General features: G+C 36.4%; 2 protein-coding genes across 4 annotated transcripts; both read left to right on the top strand.

Annotated features, from left to right (window-relative positions):
* Positions 1-3,798: 3,798 nt before the first annotated feature.
* On the top strand, positions 3,799-4,239 carry LOC148923785 (RPW8-like protein 3). Its single transcript, XM_089061611.1, has one exon. It carries the CDS (start codon positions 3,799-3,801, stop codon positions 4,237-4,239), a length of 441 nt encoding a protein of 146 aa, XP_088917737.1.
* Positions 4,240-4,691: 452 nt separating this feature from the next.
* LOC125204196 (phosphatidylinositol 4-kinase beta 1-like) lies at positions 4,692-16,723 on the top strand. 3 transcript variants are annotated; one of them, XM_048102770.2, is made up of 16 exons: positions 4,692-6,698; positions 7,915-8,103; positions 8,187-8,235; positions 9,176-9,308; positions 9,412-9,844; positions 9,965-10,045; positions 10,132-10,254; positions 11,276-11,345; positions 12,024-12,121; positions 12,216-12,320; positions 13,335-13,388; positions 13,883-14,026; positions 14,179-14,232; positions 14,326-14,400; positions 15,676-15,759; positions 15,850-16,723. In XM_048102770.2, exons 1-16 carry the CDS (start codon positions 4,953-4,955, stop codon positions 15,949-15,951), a joined length of 3,540 nt encoding a protein of 1,179 aa, XP_047958727.1. In that variant the 5' UTR covers positions 4,692-4,952; the 3' UTR covers positions 15,952-16,723. The 3 variants fall into 3 exon arrangements, 2 of the variants coding, with proteins under 2 accessions (XP_047958727.1, XP_088916422.1); XR_016132455.1 differs by lacking the exon at positions 15,850-16,723 and having other exon boundaries at positions 14,162-14,232; XM_089060296.1 differs by lacking the exons at positions 14,326-14,400; positions 15,676-15,759; positions 15,850-16,723 and having other exon boundaries at positions 14,116-14,234.
* Positions 16,724-17,106: the final 383 nt, after the last annotated feature.

The raw sequence follows: 17,106 nt of genomic DNA, 5'->3' as shown, positions 1-17,106 counted from the left end.
TAAACCGAAAAATTTCTTAGTTACGTGGCTAATGCTTTATACATTTATATATTTGGTTTAGAAAATAAGACACATGTGATATTTAAAGTTGAACCTCGAGCAGTACAAAAAATATTGATCTACAAGGCATATGAGGCATTTGAAGTCCAAGAAACAGTAATTATCCAGTTAAAGTTGGGTACCTATAATGAAATACGATCTCTTCGTTCTTTTACAGTTGAGGCGGAACTTTTCAATACAGAACTTAATATATAGATTTAGTGTTTTAAATAAATAGATAAAAAGTAAGAAGGAGAAAAAGTAAAAAGAATAAAATAGAAAGTGAATACTAAAATAGAGAAAACAAAGAAAGGAGTAAAATAAAAGTTAGAAAACTCAATACTAGGAAGGCGCATTGCCTGTTTCCATATGAAGACTAAGTACTACTCTTTACATAAGCTTTAATTTACTCATTTAATAGGGTAAGTTGACTTGCTATAATATTGAGCATTTGTCTGATGCTAAGATTTCTGATTCCCTATAGCTTTGTCTATTCTTTTCAACACTTTATTACTGTTGATTAGAAAAATTAAGCTGGTACTACTATTTCCAGTCTAAACACTATGAATTAGCTATCATCGTATCAACGAGTTAGTTTTATAATGAAATGTGAGTAGAATAAAATTAATGGAATCTGAGGTCCATTATTAAAAGTAGTAAAAAAAATAAATGGAAAGTTTATTGGTGGACAGAGGGAGAATTAACTTAAAGAGTTACTGCATATATATAGGACCTCGGACCTTACGACGACAACAGCCCCGGAAAGATATAAATATTACAGTCCAAAATTTGGTTGTTATCTTTTATTTATTTTCTCGTTTTCTTAGTGAGCATATTTTGGTTGATTTTCCTAGCTTACACAATATCTTGCCATAAAAATGCAAGATATTCCGTTGATAGATTTAGGTTTATCTTCTCGGATTTTTTTTTGATTTTACCAGCGACCGAGAACAGTTTTGTGGCATTGAAACATATCATGATTTCCAGTTTTGTGGCATTGAAACATATCATGATTTCCACCCATGTTATACATGCCTGACTTCACACTGTTGTTTTACATCGAAACTGATGCATCATACTCCCTCCATCCCACTATAAAAGTCTTGTTTTGCTATTTCAGTGTTTCCCACAATGAGTCCTATTTCACTTTTACTATAAATGGTAAGTTGACCACACATTCCACCAACTTATTCCACTCACATGTTATTATAAAACTAATTTACATAAGTGAGACTTTCCACTAACTTATTTAACTCACTTTTCTTTACATTTTTTAAAACCCGTGCCATAACTAAATAGGACTCTTAATCCAGGACGGAAGGAGTATTTCGGTATTGGAGTTCTTCTACAAGCTGGGCACCCGTTGGCATATTTCAGCAAGAAGCCGGGACCTGTCACTATATCATAAAGAATTTTATGCAATCGACGAGGCCGTGAAAAAGTGACAACAATACTTGCTAGGCTACCTATTAGGCTTTCTATTGGCTTAATGAGTGAGAGATCGAGTACGAGCTGAGTTTGAGATTTGAACGATTGAAAATTTGTGAGATTGAAAGATGTGATAAGTGAGAGTTAATCCATATATTATTTCTTAATGATTTTTAATCGGCAAGATCTCCTTTAAATAGGAGAGGAAATCTAAACCTAGAAGAATATATTAAATTATTAATGAAATTACCAAAGACATGCTAAATCTCAATGATATGGAAAATAGGAAAAGATGGCAGTTTATTGACGAGCTTATTGGACGGGCTCAAGTCACTGCTGGTATGATACCTCCGAGTCCCTAACGCTGCCTCTGGATCTCCAACGCCTTCTCATCCCTCAAAACCCTGATACAAACCTACCACCTCAACGCCAACGTCGACTACGAGAGGTTCCCGGAACGCAGCAACGACAGCTTCGCCTACTGCATCATCACGCTCAAGAACCACAGCCTCCATTGTGGGACCTTACGTCGAGCTCCACGGGAGCTCGGCGTTGGGTTTGTTGGAGAGGAGAGGGTTTGAGATTTACGGTGCCATGTTTTCTCGGCTATTATGAGGAGAGGACTCAAGAGTTTTTGCTTAATAAATGCTACTCGCAACTTTGTTCATTAATTTCTTAAATCGCATATTATAAAATACTAATAATCGTAATAAACTAAATTACTACTCTTGGAAGTACGTTCCTAGTTGGATGATAAGTGAATTATACATGGATTATTAATTTTTCACTTTGTCCAAAGCATCAAAACGGTGTCATTTAATTTGATGCAAGCATTACATAATTTGGCGACATAATGCTTACAAACTTGACCGGATTATCAGTGGACTTTATTTTAATGTTTATTCGCTCTCAGTAGATTTGTATAAATTAGGAACAAGGCCATGTTTTTTGGCTTTTAGTGGAAGTGCGCACCATAGCCACATCAAAAGTTAAGTAAATAGATATATTAGTAATATTTTCTTTGATTATGGTAACGTCCAGCTAGGTAAGTAGCCCAAATCCATTATTTGTGTCACAGTTGTTGACGTTTAAAGTAGGCCACATGCAATCAACAACAATTAAAAATTATAAGAGGAAGACGAATGGTAATTCATCTGTGGTCACTTAATTCCTTCTTATCGAATTCAACACTGGTTTGGGTGGGTCAGCGGAAAAATCATTCAATGGAATATGGAATTTATACTTTTTACTCAATGTGGGTGACTTAGGTTGCAAACGACAATATATAACTACTCACTGGTATTTTTTTACTTATATTGCTAATAATAGTACATAAATATAAAGGCATTTTAAATTATCTACACAGATAAATATTGCACTCCGTGGAATTTAACATTGTCAGAACTCAGAATATAAAGATAGTAGTACTAGAATATTTCTTGTCTAACTCATTAATATTGCCATGTATGAATATTTAAGATGTACTAACATTATAGATGACTTAAATTGAAATAGTACTAAAAGTTTACATAAGCAATAAGCTGAGTACGGTGGCCGCGTGTACTTGACGGGCTATTCAACTTCAATTTACTTTCAATAAAACAATGACATTCCTTACCTAAGTATTCCTGTTCTTCTCCTTCACTTTCTCTAGTTTTTCTCCTTTTACCAAAGTATTGCACTCGGCTGCGCAGGCCTAGGAAACATCTCAGAAAGAAAAGAGGGACAGTCTTTTGACTCTTTTCTGAACCTAAGAAGGGAGTAACTATATTACTATGATAATATTAAAAAAAAAAAAAACAAATCTTTATGCACAACTAAATACGAAAGGTCGTTTTTAGATAATTTCAGTTCATATGAGTTCTCATATGAACTCAAACGATCTTGTAGTGACTTAATTGATATATAAAATTGACATATGTGTTTTAATCTTATTATTTCATTTTTTTATCTAATGATTGAGATTTGGTGTCAGTTATGTTTTACTACTATATTTTAGTTTTTTTTAATCCCAATCTTCTATAAATATATAGCAAGTACTTTTATCATGAGAACGTCTTGAGTTGTAAAATTGTATGGTGGCTGTATATGATTGGTAGATAGATAAATGTTGTTCCAATGGTTTGAATTATTCGGGCAACTAAATTTTTATACAGGGAGTAATTTTTAGAGCACGTTAAATAAATGACAAAAACAACTTTATACCTTTAAAGTTGGTGTCAAGTAGATAGGTGTGCGTGCGTGTGTATATATATACATGGACACATACATGCATAAGTGGGAAATAGCTAGCTACAATTAGCTGCTTAATCTGACAAAACAGCGTAGTGAATGGAGTTGCAAGGGGCTGCTCTAGGAGCTGCTTTTGATCTGCTCCTAACATCAGTTGCTGATTCAAGTAAAAAAGTGGCCGGCTTCATCTCCCAATTAGATCGTGTCAAGTCAACACTTTACGCGATCAAACCCTCCACCGATGATATAGACAGCCTGAACGCCATCTTGGACCGGCCTCCCTGCGAAACGGAAGCGTTCACGGTCAGACTAATGAAGGCGGAGCTGCTGGTTCGGAGGTGCTCCAAGGTCAGCAAGTGGAACTTCTTCATGAGGCTTTACTACTCCAACAAGCTCACCAAATTGGAGACCTCACTACTCAACTTCTTTCAGATCGACGTGGCGGCTCTTCATCTGTGCGAGACCAAGAGGATCTCTGTGGTTGTCACTGATTTGCAAGAGAAGGTGAATCAGATAGCCAAGCACATGAGGGAAAAATGAAACGAAACTCACAACGTGTGTGTGTGTGCGCATGCATGTACAGCTTTGAGCAAAAGCATCTGATCATGTATATAAGTATTAGTGGTGTAGTAGTAGTAGTAGTACTCCTTGTCTGTATATGTTTCGTGTCCAAATATAGGATCTGAATTCAAGATGACAAGTTGATTTGAGAGTCATAATTTTACACTACAAATTTCACAAAGGACATTGATTTCAAAATTCAAATTGCAGTGCCAGAAAATGTTATAGGTGATCCATTCCAAATTTACTGTCTTACATAAATTTTAGAATATTCAATCCACATATATATTTAATTTAAAATAATTAATTTTCGACTCCCCATAAATTGGAGTATTTAAAAATTGAAATCGATATGGATATATTTTTATTTTAAAAAAATAATAAAATTTCGACTCCAACAAAGAGAAATAGCCATCGCCGTCACTCACCCAACTCGAAACTTGAAAAAGAAAAAATCAATTTAAAAGGAATTCCCCCCTCCGCGCACGTTAGCACCACCACCATTTCCCCATTATACCGCTGGTGCCGGCCAATTTCACGGCGCCGGTAGAAACCCCAATTTCCAAATTCCCTTTGTGTACATCATCTTCTATTCTGTGCCTCAGGGGATATCACTTCAAATTCTCAAAATTAGGGGTTTTGGATTGAGATTGATTGATGCCCATTTCTAGGATGAGCAGAAGAATTTGACGATGGCGAGGCTACTGGGATTGACGCGTGCCTTCGGCGAGTGGGCCGAGTCACCTCGCGAGGTGACGCGGACGATTCCAACCAGTGAGAGCATCGGTGAGAGCGGCTGGCTGATTAGGTTCTTCGATTCCTCCTTTTTCTGCGAATGGATCGCGGTCAGCTACCTCTACAAGCACGATCATCCTGGGGTGCGAGATTACTTGTGCAACCGGATGTACACTCTTCCTCTCTCCGGCATCGAGAGCTACTTGTTTCAAATTTGCTATATGTTAATCCACAAACCTAGCCCTTCACTCGATAAGTTTGTGATTGATATATGCTCGAGATCCCTCAAAATTGCGCTTAAAGTACAATGGTTTTTGATGGCGGAGTTGGAAGATGTAGATGATAACGAGGGGATTAGTAGGATTCAGGAGAAGTGCCAGTTTGCAGCTACTTTGATGGGTGAATGGCCTCCTTTGATTAAACCTCAGACGTCGTGGAGTAGTGGTTTTATGTCATCTTCTAGTAATATCAATAGTAGTAGCAGTAGTCCTATTGGTAAGAATCAGGTGCTGAATAGGTTGTTGTCTTCTAAACAGAAGTTGCTGTCATTCACATCTTCACCGCCTCCGAGTAGTACACATCCATCACGGTCTATGTCATTTTCACCCTCATCAGGGATATCTCAGGATGATGGTGGTAAGGTATTAGGATCGCCAGATGAGAGTAATAAGATTTTTAAGAAGTTCATCCCAGGGGCCAAGGTTCGTGATGCTTTATTGTTTAGGAAGTCGGCTGAGAAGGAAGATGAGGAGCCTGACAAGGATGGTGGATTCTTTAAAAAGTTGTTAAGAGATAGTCGGGATGAGGACGTGAGAAGGTCAGGGGATAAGAACAAAGAGTTTGTTGAGGAGACCGAGAAGGAAGGTGGGTTTTTCAAGAGGTTGTTGAGGGATAGTCGGGATGAGGATGCAAGAAAATCATTGGCTAAGGAGAATGAGAAAGATCCTGAGAAGGAAGGTGGGTTTTTCAAGAGATTGCTAAAGGATGGCCGGGATGAGGAGATGAAGAAGTCGGTGGATAGAAGTAAAGATGAGGAGGAGCATGACAAAGAGGCTGGTTTTTTCAAGAGGTTATTGAGTAGTAGTCGAGATGAAGATGTGAAGCAGTCAGTTGATAAGGATGATGATGAGTCGGAGAAAGATGGTTTCTTTCGCAGGATTTTGAGTGGTAAAGATGAGGAGGAAGTTAGCACTAGTTCAGATGGATTTTTTAAACGGTTGTTTCGCGAAGGTAAAAGTGATGCAGAGGAAAAAACTTTGTCCAGAGCTCCAGAAGATGATGAAAGAGAAGGATTTTTCAAAAAGCTGTTTAAGGACAAATTTGAGGACAGGAAGGATGGTAGTGATAAATTTGATGATTTGGAAAGAGCATCAAAGCCCGGTGATGATCCTGATAAAGAAGGATTTTTCAAGAAACTATTTAAAGAAAAAAATGAAGACAAGAAAGATTCGGAGTGGAATGATGAGGACAGGAAGGGACATGCAAATGGTGAAGATGAGGAGCAGTCAGAGTTTGCGTTGTTCCGTAGGTCGTTTCGTATTCATCCAGAAGACTCCAAAGCTTCAAAGGCGAATACCAACGGCCATTACAGTAATACGCATGAAAGCAGTCCTGGAACAGAGAGCTTTTTTCGGAAGTTGTTCAAGGATCGTGACCGTTCTGTTGAGGATTCTGAACTCTATGGCTCCAGAAAGAACAAAGTGGTCAGTTGTTCCCCATATTTAAATAAGAACCTGAAACATTCCAAAACATGAAAATTGTTTACTACTGATACTCTGTGTTAGGATGTCATCTTCAAAGTAATTGGTGCAGTGAAGTAGTTCCTGATTCTAGCTTGGACATCTATATTTTGAAATAGTTGTTTCCCTGGGTGTTAATATTAGTGTCAGGAGTAATTGGGTGCAGTAAAGTATTTCCTAATTCGAGCTTGGAAATCTATATATTTTGGAGTAGTTGTACTCTCTAGGTGTAATTATCAAAGGGGCGCCATCGAAAATGTGAGCCCAAGGGGCAGCAAATGGATGATGGGCCTTGTATTTGAGTTTGCCACCCTTTTGCAGATCATCGACATCCGATTCTAAAGGGGTATGGATTCCCAGATCGGTTCCACATGAAAGTGGGGAATAACATATAAGTGAGAGTCAACATTTTACCTTTGACCATGGTTTTGGTTAAGTTAGGGTTCCCTACATTATATGCTTATCATAGTCGAAATTGTTGAATTATAAATTTTTCCTTCGGAATGAGAACCCAATAATTCTCTACCCTGGAAGAAAACATATTATTGATCAATAGCTGTCTACCGCAACTGGCAGTAATATTACTTGGTTTAACTTTCTAAATTTAAATTAATTTGCTAATGAGTTAAAAAATTTCAGTGTACAGGTTTTAGGGGAAGATGCAGTATTCTATATTTTATCTAATCTTAGATGATGTTCCCTGTTGCTCTTGATTGAGTCACATGTCTTCTTTAGCTCAATGTATTTCGTCAAAATGTCTGTTTATGTGGCTGACTTATGAGTGATTAGACCCTCTAGTATTATTCATGAACAGAGATGAAATAAAATAAGGTATACTGAAAGATTATGTAAAATGATGGCAATTTTGATATGGTTAAAGAAACAGAACTGCTTTCTTTGATTACTTTCAAACCATGGTAGATCATGGATTTTGACCTTTTCGGATAAATATATGCATCATTGTTCAGGAATCAGGATATATTTTAGGGTACTATCTTTTATGTATCATTTATGTCCTACAAGGAAGGTAATTGTAATAATTCTTGTGGGTATTGTTTAATCTATATAATTAGAGTTGCATATATTTCTAGCAGAGATTCATTCCTATGATTTATTAAGAAATGCTTGATATAAATTGGCTTCTTTAACAAATTCATAGCAATGGTATTTCATTTTGCAGAACTCTCCTGGCTCACCAAAGCAGCAAAAGGAAAAGTCAAATGCCAAACCTCCTCTGCCAAACAGTGCATCACTGTTTAGAAAAGGGACATATCATGAATCACTTGACTTTGTTCAAACATTATGTGAGACATCTTATGGCCTTGTTGATATATTTCCTGTTGAAGATCGAAAATCTGCTCTTCGTGAGGTTGTCTTAATTTTCTATTTGCTTCCTTCAAAATCCTCAAATTTCATCCATCTAATGAACATTTTGTTCTTGCATTCTTTCAGTCGCTTGTAGAAATCAATGCACATATAGATGATGCACAAAACAGTGGAGGTAAACGAAATTTAACATTGGTTCATGTTTTATACATCAGCTTGCCCTTACACTAAAATATCTATTTTGAATATGTAGATTTTTTGCTAGGAAAATTGTGTATGCTTGATTGCTTTCTTTACTGTTCTATCTCATCTTTGGTAAAATATTCACCTGGATTTTCAGAATATCTGATTTCCTTCTTTTTACTTGAGCTGTTGAGCATTCTGCCTTTCTATTTGTCTTCTATGGTGCTCTGGATTTCTTCAACGAGAAACCTCTATGGCTTTATTAAAAATTAATTTCGCCAGCTTGTTGTAGTCTAATGAATTGCTGAGTTCTGAAAGCTTGGGAGTGATTACTTTCTTTTAGCTTTGGACCCTTTGTTTGTTATTTTATCTCCAAAGTCTATTAAGTCGTGTGCTTATTCTGTTTCATGTGGAATATTACTTTTTGGTTATCTCTGAGAGCACGCCCCAGTAGGGCTCTGCTTTCGGATTGTGTCCCCAGATTCTCAACAGTTTCCTTCATTTAGATGAATACTCTATGACCCATGAATGCTAATACTTGCATGTGGATTCCTAAATTTTATGATTAAAGAACTAGGTGGCAAGTTAATGCATCTAGCTTTTGGAATACAATCGACTGTGCATGCAGAGACTGATATAAACTGGAGGAATAGCTGAATTTGTTACTTGTTAAAGAATGCAAGAACTATGGAGCTAATGCATTATGAATTTTTACTTGTGTTCAGTGTATAATTGTATAATAACATTTCTTCAAGATTTGTTGGTCTTATGACTGCATATAATCTAGTTTATCTTTGTCTGTTATGCATGTCAGCACATTTCTTTTATGCTGTCACTTGTGTATCACCAAACAAATAACTGTATCCTCATTAGCGTCTTTAGATCTCTGGGGGAGATTGATTCACTGCTCAATTTATATGGTGATCTCTCAGGAATATGCTTTCCAATAGGAAGGGGTATGTATCGTGTGGTTCACATACCCGAAGATGAAGCTGTTCTTCTAAATTCCAGAGAAAAGGCTCCCTACTTAATCTGTGTTGAGGTTTTGAAGAGTGAAGCTCCCAGGTGAGTTTTGTTCCCAGAATAAGCTAGGTTGATACCTATAATGTTTCTTCTTTCATATGATAAATAATTTTTTTTATGATTTTTTCTGCATCTTTTCAAATAGTAATTCTAAGGATGGATCAAATTCACAAAAGCTGTCCAGAGGAGGAATTCCATTGGCAAATGGAGATGCACTTTTGCCAAAGCCACCACCATGGGCGTATCCTTTGCGGACAGGGCAGGATATGTACCATACTGGTTATGATAGGATGTCCAGGTCTACCTCTGAAGCTATAGACCAAGCAATGGCTCAGTTATGGGAGGCCAAAGTGAAATTTGTTCGTGTTAATTTCTCAGTTGAGAAGCAACTGGACCATGCTGAGCCTACTGCTACTGATGCTGGCTGGACCAGAGAGGCTGACTGTGATTCAGAATGGGTAAGGGTTGTCTTGTCAGCTGAACCTGGGATTAGCATGGATGACATAGTGGACCAAGATCTGCCTCGCCGGAAGGAGCACCGCCGTGTTCCAAGCACTGTGGCTATCGAGGAAGTCAAGGTAATCTTCCCATGTAAATTTTCTCAGTGAATATCCTTTTACTAAGGCAGATCTTTATGTGCCACCTTCCTATATGAGATATTGATATTCATTGGTTGTAACCTCCACGCCCACCCAAAGGCTGCTGCTTTGAAAGGAGAAGCACCTCCAGGGCTTCCTTTGAAAGGGGCTGGTCAGGATTCATCAGATGCACAACCAAAGGTGAATATATTGTCAAAAGTCTAAATGCCTGATTTCATTGTAAATGTTTTCATGGGTTGTCATTATATATATTCCAATTTTATTAGGTTGCTAATGGGGGTGACCCCAAAGTCAGTGATGCATTAGCTGGTGAACTTTGGGAGGTTAAGAGGGAGAGAATATGCAACGCCTCATTGTATGGTAAACTACCTGGGTGGGATTTGCGTTCTGTAAGTTACATCAACTCTTTGTTTCTGAATAATAAAATTTCATAGCTGCTCCATACGTACATCAAAGGGACATAATTTTCTTATTCTTGATTGTCTTCTTTTCTAAAAAGAAAATTTTTGTATTTGTATATGACACAGCCGCACGAGACAACCATTTGTAATATATCAGAAAGGATAGCTTGGATTTGTTTATAACTTAATACTCAAATTAACTGTGTTGCCTCATAAAATAACAATCTAATAATTGAGTTGTCTCACATGAAGAAAGTTGGATGAATATCTTTCGGAAAATAACGCAGATATCATGCATGCTATGTGTCTTGGAAAGTACTACATGGGTTCTATTTCTTCTGCTGCATGCTTGCTACCCTTTTTCTTCTCTCTGTGTAATTAAAACCAGAAATTAAGCCAATAGATATAATTAATTTTGAGTAGTTCTATCTATAATATACTCCTTTCGTCCACAATAATAGTCATGTTTTGCCATTATGGTCCGTCCCACAATAAGAGTCCTATTTCACTTTTACCATAAATGGCAAGTAGGCTCCACATCCACCAACTTATTCCACTCACATTTTATTATAAAACTAATACATATAAGTGGGTCCCCTATTCCACTAACTTATTCAACCCACTTTTCTTTACATTTCTTAAAACCCGTGCCATAATCAAATAGGACTCCTATTGCGGGACGGAGGGAGTATATGATATCTACTTGATAGCTTTGATCTATCTGGGTGTATTGGCACGGAAACCCATTGCCTGACTAATATTTACACCGTATATGCGTTGACAAAATAAGTTATGAATCATGATTGCTTCATTTTTTTTCACAATTCTTGCCATATTTTATGAATTGATGTTTCTCTCCCTATTTCTAGCGAACTGTGCCATGTATAAGTTTCATACTTGTTAATCTTGTTCTTATGTTCTTCCACCGAAAGTACATTGCAATGTACTTGTTCCATCATATTTCTTTTCTCCCTTGAATTACTTTTTATTTGATTCTTGTATTATCTAGGTGATTGTGAAGAGTGGGGATGACTGTAGGCAGGAACACCTGGCTGTACAACTTATTTCTCACTTTTATGGTAAGTGACCCTCTCCCAAGAGAAATTTAGGTTTACATTTTCTGCCTGCCCACTGGCCTCAGTACTACTATGTTCAGGTGTTCCTTGGTCATTATTCTTTTAAGTATCATATGTGCTTAGTTAGAAATGTGTATCCAGTGGTGATTTTGACATGCCAGGAGACTGTTTGAGAAATCATCATAGAGGATATCTGAGGGTCTCATAATCCCTATCTATCTAGGCACTTAATGTGAGGATCAAGAATGGCCTCGTAATCACATCATCCATGAACAATTATATAAATGACTTAGCTGTTGCATATATAGTAGTTTTCTTTTGATCCATGCCACTAATTTGGTTTCCACACACAAGCAAAATAAATAGGAATCATGTGATGGCTTACAAAATGAGTGGATATTTCTCATTTTTGAGCAAAAAAGGCAGTTATCATGTTAAGTTCTGTGATGATCAGGAATATTCACATGAAGGCACTTGATCTACCTCCGAGTTTTTTATATCAAATTATTTCATGGAGTTCATTATATTAGTTACGCTTCCCTAGGTCACTGTCTAATTTAATTCATAGTTGTGCGATAATGATGCTGGATTTTAATGTGCACTTCCTTCCCAATTTTTTGCTTCAACTTTCTTCCTACTTTAACCTATATTGAATGGTTTTTCATCACTTTGCAATTCTAGATATATTTCAGGAGGCTGGTCTCCCACTGTGGTTGCGCCCTTATGAAGTTTTAGTTACTTCTTCTTATACAGCTCTTATTGAAACCATACCTGACACGGTAGTTATACTGCTTCATAAATTTAGTCAAATATCCTTAAATTATGGATTTTATCTTGAATGAAACCTTATTTCTGCTCTTTTATTTTCGCCAGGCATCACTTCATTCAATCAAAAGTAGGTTTCCAAACATCTCAAGTTTGCGCGACTTCTTTGTTGCCAAGTATGAAGAAAATTCTCCTAGCTTCAAGCTCTCTCAGGTAACCCTGATTCTGGTCTGTTTAATTTTGAAAAATTGAATTGTCACTACTGAACTGTCTTTGTGGATATTGTTCTTTGGTTAATATTATGTTTAGGAGTTATGTAATAGTAGAACTGCTTTGCCATTTGTTACTATATTATTTGAATATCTGTATATCATTTTTTCTTTAAGTTACCAAACCCAAAAATTGTGAAATTCTACTTATTATAAATTTTATGTGATCTGCTATTGGAACTAGGTAGTACTCCCTCCGTTCCGTAGTAATGGAGTCATTTTACCATTTTGGTACGTTCCATAGTAATAGAGTCATTTCCCTTTTTAGTAAAAGTCAACACATTTCTTCTCACTTACTTTACTCTCTCTTACTTTATTATCTCTACATCTCTCTACCTTTTTCATTTCATATTTTATTCTTCCTTTACTTAACTCACCTAACACATTTTTTCCTAATTTGCGTGCCGAAAAGAATTGCCTCCATTACTATGAAATGGAGGGAGTACGTTTTTATTTGATATCATGCTTGGTCTTCAAAAGATTTGGAGCTTTGTTTGTACTCTCACTACCGTGCCATCGTGGATGAAAATTAGCCGAATACTTACATTGCCATCCCTTGTTAGTAGAATTGGGTTAATACACTTATCTTATGCATTAATACACTAAACCCTATTTTCATATGAAATAAATGACTATTTGCAAAAATGAATGCAATGAATTGATTTTTCCTTTCAAATCTAACCCGAGTCAACAATTTGACACCAAAGAGTTGACCCAAGTTCTAATTTGGAAAAAAAGGATTCGTTGGGTACTTCTAATTTCTTAAAAATTATACGGTTTTGCATGTATAGCCTACTACTAGTCCTTTTTTTTTTTAATCATGGAACCAGTTTGTGGAGAAAACCGATATTAAAATACCAATTATGAAATTTGTTATTCTTCTTTTATGGGCTCCATATGAATTTTCTTTTAGCTAGTGTGTGACTCAATAGTTCTGAGATGTCTTTCTACTTCGCAGAGGAACTTTGTTGAAAGCATGGCCGGATACTCTCTAGTATGCTACCTTTTACAGGTAAACCTCATTTTCTCTCTTTAGCAGCTGCTAAAAAGATAACACTTAATATGAGCTGGCTATCTGCTCTAAAAATTCACATATTTAGTGGTGAATGTTGGATATCAGAATATCACAACTTATTTATTCTACTTTAAGAGTATTATATTGAGAATTTTCATGCTCCACAATGCATGTTTTTTTTGTCTTCCTCACATGCTTGTGTTATCGCTTAATGGTTTTATCCGTTTATGTGATGAACATTAGGAGTTTTAATTGATGTCATCTATCAAGTTTACTGACAAATTCATATATTATTAAAAGGTTCTTTACCTCGGTGAAATTAGCAAATAAAACACATTTTGTGTTTTTTTTTTCTTTTTTGAATGTAGGCTTCCTATCATGCTTAGGATATACACCTGGAAATGGACACTGATTTGTGTTTTAAATTTACTGTTGTTCTGATCATTCTGTTTACAAGTGATCTAATGAGGGTTTTCTTTGTTTTTCCCCAGGTGAAAGATAGGCACAATGGAAACTTGTTGTTGGATGAAGAAGGCCATATTATACACATAGATTTTGGTTTCATGCTTTCTAATTCACCTGGCGGTGTAAATTTTGAAAGTGCACCATTTAAACTAACCCGTGAACTTCTTGAGGTAAGATATTCTTTTATGCAGCCTATAAAGCTAGCATTTTCCTTACGAGTATGAAACTATGTATGAGTTCACTTAGGCACATTTTTCAGGTCATTTGGGTTCTGTAAGCTAAAAAACTTTATGAATGAAACACAGCTGTTGCTTTGTACTAGGTCATGGACTCTGATGCTGAGGGAATCCCGAGTGAATTTTTCGATTATTTTAAGGTAAGTGGTGTACTTTGTCCTCTAGATCAAATGTGCACGAGTCAAGGCCAGTCTTGTGTTTATATCTTATTGTTGTCGACCTATATTTTTCAGGTTTTATGCATACAAGGTTTTCTAACGTGTCGCAAACATGCGGAGCGCATAATTCTTCTTGTCGAGATGTTGCAGGTAAGATTATCCGATTTTTTCTAAATTATTGTTTGCTCAATAAACTTTTCATGATGGAGTATTTGTAATCATTTCACCGTGTTGCATTCTTAAAGGGTTATTATATAGGTGGATCAGTGGACCAATATGTGGTGTGTTTACGTGACAGTATTTGTTATGTAATTAGTACTATCTACACTCTACAGAGTTGTCTCTGTCTGGAACCTTCTGTTAAAATCTGCTTGGGAAGTTGTCTCTGGCCTTCTTGAACCTCTTTTAACTCATAGGAGAACCTTATGTGAAGGAATGTTGCATAATAATGTCTGCAATCATATTTTTCGTGACGATGAGAGTGAGATTGTTAATCATCAGAAAGTTAAAGGCGGTAGCTTCTCCTATAAGTTAATTGGAAATGTGCGTAAAAAGCATTGTTAAGATACCAGAACAAAATTAATGTCTGATTTCTTTTTAAGAACCTACGAACCTGGGTGGAACAATAGTGTATTGATGGGAGGAGAAGATTCTACCGATCCAGCAAATGTATTCTCAATTGTCTGTCTGATGATAAATAATCTGCTCATAACGAAATTTCATCCATGTGCTACGAAATCTTTCCCGGTTGATGCAGACCTGTTAAATAAACATCTTCACATTAGTTTATCTTCGTTGTAGGTGAGACAAATTGAAGTGACATTAAACTCCAATACTCCATTGAAGTCATATCATAACAAAAAAGTCTGATGCTTATAGGAATATACAAATGAAAATGAAAATACTTCAAATTCTCTACAAAAGTTTTGAACTTTTGATTCATAGGGAATGTTTGAAGATAGCCTTTTTAATTATAAATAAGGAGTAATTAATGGTGAAGTTGCGTAGGTCCACATAACGTTAAGAAGATTGAATAAGGTGCGAAATCTTCACTTATTTTATTATACAAGTACAATGCGTTTTGTTATTAATAAAAGGCTAAAAAAGATAGGGAAACATGGAAAATAATAACAGTGATGTGATTTATTCTGCTAATAATTAGCTCATCTCATTTCATGGTGACCATTAAGAAAGGTAGCGATCTACTGGCGTTTAACTTTGTATGATATATTGATATAAAGCTATATCTCTCATATGTATAACGTTTGGTTGCTTGTAATCCATGTTTCTTCCAGAGTGCTTTATTTAAGCCCACAAGACAAGATAACTGAGGAATGAGGATCTCTTCCCCTGCGTCATGAGTAAATTATTAGCAGCATCATAGTTTTGACCACCCAATCTGATCCCATTCCCCCTGTTTTGTAGGATTCCGAATTCCCTTGTTTCAAAGGTGGTCCCCGGACAATACAGAACTTGAGGAAACGGTTTCATCTTAGTTTGACAGAGGAGGTTTGATCCCCCACCCCCCTCCAATATGCTTTTGTTGTAATCTATTTATTTATTGTCCATCCCTTCACAAACATTGTTCTCCTGTATCAGCAATGTGTGTCTCTGGTCCTTTCGCTGATCAGCAGTAGCTTGGATGCATGGCGGACGCGTCAGTATGACTACTACCAGAGAGTCTTAAATGGGATATTATGAGCATGGATGAGACCTTTGACAGTTCAGTTGGAGATTGTATTTTTATGTGCTTGAGGATATATGGTTTCATGGCAGTGAACAATTATGATATATCATCAATTGCGGTGATACTTGGGAGTTGGATTCCGTTTTCTGTCAGTGAGCATGTTTGTTACTATCAAGTCGGAAGTTCTCTCTGTCTATGTATAGCTGATGAAACAGCTATTCAGGAGAAGTTACTCTTTTTTTTGGCATTTTCCCTCAACTCGAGAAAAGAGATTCAGCTGACCTGGTGGAGTTTTCGAGGAGGGGTTCGACGTTTTAACCCACATTGTGTGGGGCATACTGTACAGTGTGATTGACAATGGAGGTGGGGGTGTAACTCATTAAAGACAGCATTACTTTGATTTTTGAGTCTGCTACACCAATTGATCTGTAGCAAAGAACTCAGTCTGCCTGTATATCTGCTGCCACACTGTTAAAGCTTTGATCAGTTTACATTCATAAGCTGCTCTCTTTTCGCACTCTCAACTCACCAGCTTCCATCTCCGGCCTTGATTCTTTTATGTTAAAATGCTCAAGTAGCATTCTGTTGTATTTGTGTATAAATTTTAAATTTGTTTCATACCCATTAGTGCAATTTTCTCATTTGGATAGAAGTGTGCAAGTGTGATTGGCATTGTTTACACGTCTCAGCGGTACAAAAACACGTACAGGTAACGTGCTAGTTATCGTATTGCAGCTCCATCTGTGAACCTCTCAATATTTTACTGAGTTCGTGCTCTTGCTGAAACCAACATGAGTTTTGGTGGCTTTATCATTTCTACATTGTAGTTTGCACCTTATGTGCATTGAGTAGACTGGGGCTTGCTTATCTTATTTACTTGTTGCATGCTTCTTTTATTATCATAACCATTTTTTCTCAGTAAATCTGGCAATGAAGTCTACTGTCTATATATATGTATAATGGATCATAACGTTACAAAATCAATCTTAAGAATTGCAAGTTTGCGGTCATTGAACTTTAAAATCAATCTTAATTTAACATTCTAAATATCTTTAAGGATTGAATATTCGCATGAGTGAACTTTAAAATATGGAGTACTATAAAACAAAATAAAATATTGATGTTAATAATAATTTTGAAGGTATTGGAATAAAATTAAATGTATAAAA

This window comes from Salvia hispanica, chromosome 6, assembly GCF_029641045.1.
Source record: "Salvia hispanica isolate PSC_SH4W2 chromosome 6, Shi_PSC_v1, whole genome shotgun sequence".
NCBI classification, from domain to species: Eukaryota; Viridiplantae; Streptophyta; class Magnoliopsida; order Lamiales; family Lamiaceae; genus Salvia; species Salvia hispanica.
This window is presented reverse-complemented; position numbering and strand designations above follow the sequence as displayed.

What these genes read in the sequence shown, in the direction of transcription:
- LOC148923785 (XM_089061611.1), top strand. Translation starts at nt 3,799, where the DNA reads ATGGAGTTGCAAGGGGCTGCTCTAGGAGCTGCTTTTGATCTGCTCCTA.
- LOC125204196 (XM_048102770.2), top strand. Translation starts at nt 4,953, where the DNA reads ATGGCGAGGCTACTGGGATTGACGCGTGCCTTCGGCGAGTGGGCCGAG. An exon ending in CTGGGTGGGATTTGCGTTCT is followed by an intron (nt 10,255 to 11,275) that starts GTAAGTTACATC and finishes TGTATTATCTAG; the next exon opens with GTGATTGTGAAGAGTGGGGA. An exon ending in TTGAAACCATACCTGACACG is followed by an intron (nt 12,122 to 12,215) that starts GTAGTTATACTG and finishes TATTTTCGCCAG; the next exon opens with GCATCACTTCATTCAATCAA.